This window comes from Buceros rhinoceros, unplaced genomic scaffold (genome assembly GCF_000710305.1).
Source record: "Buceros rhinoceros silvestris isolate BGI_N320 unplaced genomic scaffold, ASM71030v1 scaffold24116, whole genome shotgun sequence".
NCBI lineage: Eukaryota > Metazoa > Chordata > Aves > Bucerotiformes > Bucerotidae > Buceros > Buceros rhinoceros.
The window spans coordinates 1-2,310 of NW_010417263.1; the positions used below are offsets into that span (position 1 = coordinate 1).

Consider the following 2,310-nt stretch of genomic DNA (forward strand, 5'->3'; position numbering starts at 1 on the left):
ACGCCAAGGAGATGGGGAGCGCGCTGCCTCGGGAGCCCCTCTTCTTCCTCAAGCCTTCCTCGGCCTACGTGCGCGAAGGCTCGCCCATCCTGCGGCCCTACTACAGCCGCAACCTGCACCACGAAGTGGAGCTGGGGGTGGTGATCGGGAGGAGGGCCCGGGCCGTGTCCCAGGAGGCCGCCATGGAGCACGTGGCGGGTTATGCCCTCTGCCTCGACATGACGGCCAGGGACACCCAGGAGGAGTGCAAGAAGAAGGGGCTGCCGTGGACCCTGGCCAAGGGCTTCAGTTCGTCCTGCCCGGTCAGTGACTTCGTGCCCAAGGAAAAGATCCCAGACCCTCACAAGCTGAAGATCTGGCTCAAGGTGAACGGAAAGCTGAGGCAGGAGGGGGAGACCTCCTCCATGATCTTCTCCATCCCTTACCTGATCAGCTACATCAGCGAAATAGTCACCCTGGAAGAAGGGGACTTGATTCTGACGGGGTCTCCCAAAGGAGTTGGGTCTGTGGAGGCCAACGACGAGATAGAGGCTGGGATAAGCGACGTCCTCTCCATGCGGTTCAAGGTGGCACAGCAAACGCGTGGATCCTAACCGGCAGCCCAGCGGGGACCCTGTCTGCGGAGGAGGAGTTGTACTGGGAACATCTGATCGGGGAAGACACACGAGCTGTCCTGTACCTCACACACTTGCACGTTCCAAGCGTCTAATGAACTGTCACACATCAAAGACATGTAACGTATGAGCTCGAAAGGCAGTTGACTAAACCAGCCCCATTTCCACAGCGGCTTCAGCCTCCGCTGAGGCCGTGAACCCAGAGCCCAGCCCAGCGTGGGGCAGGTGGTCAACACCCAAACCACACCCTGGGAGTGGCGATGGGGACGGTGTGCCGGGCAGCGGGGAGGCGAGCTGGGCTTGCTCTCGCCGTGTGCTCTCCTCTGTCGATGCTCTGAGCTCTGCCAATGTATTGCCTCGAGACAGAAATTTTAAATTCAACCGTTGGAATGGCGGTGTAGGAGCCAACACTCACCCCTGCTCTGTGAAATCAAAGGTGAATGTGTAACAGCGAATCGAGGGCTGCACCTGCAGAGAGAATTTCTCTCCTTGGGGTATTCTACAATAAAATGATGTTTGATTTTTAGATCACTGTTGTGAGTCCTCTGTGCTTTTTTCCAGTGTACAGGGATGCTTTTCCTCCTGCCCCAAGGGGCATCATGCAGCAGGACGTGTGCCAGATTCTTGATAGCGGTTTTTTTCCCTCCTAAACTGAGCTTTAAATTCTTCTAATTAATTCTTTAATGCTTTTAAAAGTAAAATAATAAAAAGATCAAGAATAAAGAAGCTCGTTGGTCAAGATCACCAGTAAACTTGTCTTTGCTTTTACTGATTTAAATACATTTTTAAATAAAAATCCAACTGCAGCAGTTGTTACTGGTACCGCGCGGGGCAGCAGCTGGAGAGTTGAAGCGTTTCCAGCTGTTAGGCAGCTGCGCTGTGTAACTCTTCCCCTTTCCAAACTCCAGCCTGTCCAACACACCCCCAGTTCGCATGACAACGAGGCCTCTTCCGAGCTGTAAAATGTAATTAAAAAACCCCTCCCCTGCAAACATCAAAACTGACCGTTTTCAAAGGTTCCGCAGAACCGACTGGTTTCTAGCAGAAACAGATGGACTCTTGTTTTACTTACATGCAAGTACCACCGTTAAATGCTTCTGCGGGTGGGAGGCAGAGCTTGGTGACGGTACTGATGGCTGGGAAAAGCCTCGTTTCAAAAAGAGCGGAGAAAGTGACGGCAGCCCCGAGCCGAGCCCCTCTGCGACAGCGCAGCACGGTCATGGGCACTGCGGGTCGCGGGGGAGAAGAGAGCAGAACACGTTGTGGGAGAAAAAGAGACACTGTCCTGGCGAGCTGCTGCCCTGGCCGCCTCGGCAGCACGCTGCTGCCTGCCCCAGCGCCGCCCGCCCTGGGTACCTGTCCTGCACACGGGCAGAGTTTTCACACATTTCACTGATGGCTTAACTCCTTGCTTTAAGCTGCCTTAGACCTTAAACTCTGAAACTCCATAAACTCCTTGCTTTAAGGCAGCCGCTGCTGGTGGGGAAGCTGTGCTGCCAGTGTGCTGTGACTGGGTGGGCTGGGCCGAGTCCCTTCTTCCCACTCACATGGAATCACCGAACCGTTTGGGTTGGAAAAGCCCTTCCAGCTCCTCGAGTCCCCCCGTTCCCCAGCACCGCCAGGTCCCCACTGCCCCCTGTCCCTCAGCAGCACCTGCACACGGCTGGGAAACCCCTCCAGCGACGGGCACTGCAAC

At 55.4% G+C, this 2,310-nt stretch overlaps 1 protein-coding gene across 1 annotated transcript; it reads left to right on the forward strand.

The window, feature by feature from the left end:
• Positions 1–6: 6 nt before the first annotated feature.
• FAHD1 (fumarylacetoacetate hydrolase domain containing 1) lies at positions 7–621 on the forward strand. The gene has a single exon (XM_010138153.1). The coding sequence runs from the start codon at positions 12–14 to the stop codon at positions 591–593; it is 582 nt and encodes a 193-aa protein (XP_010136455.1). The 5' UTR covers positions 7–11; the 3' UTR covers positions 594–621.
• Positions 622–2,310: the final 1,689 nt, after the last annotated feature.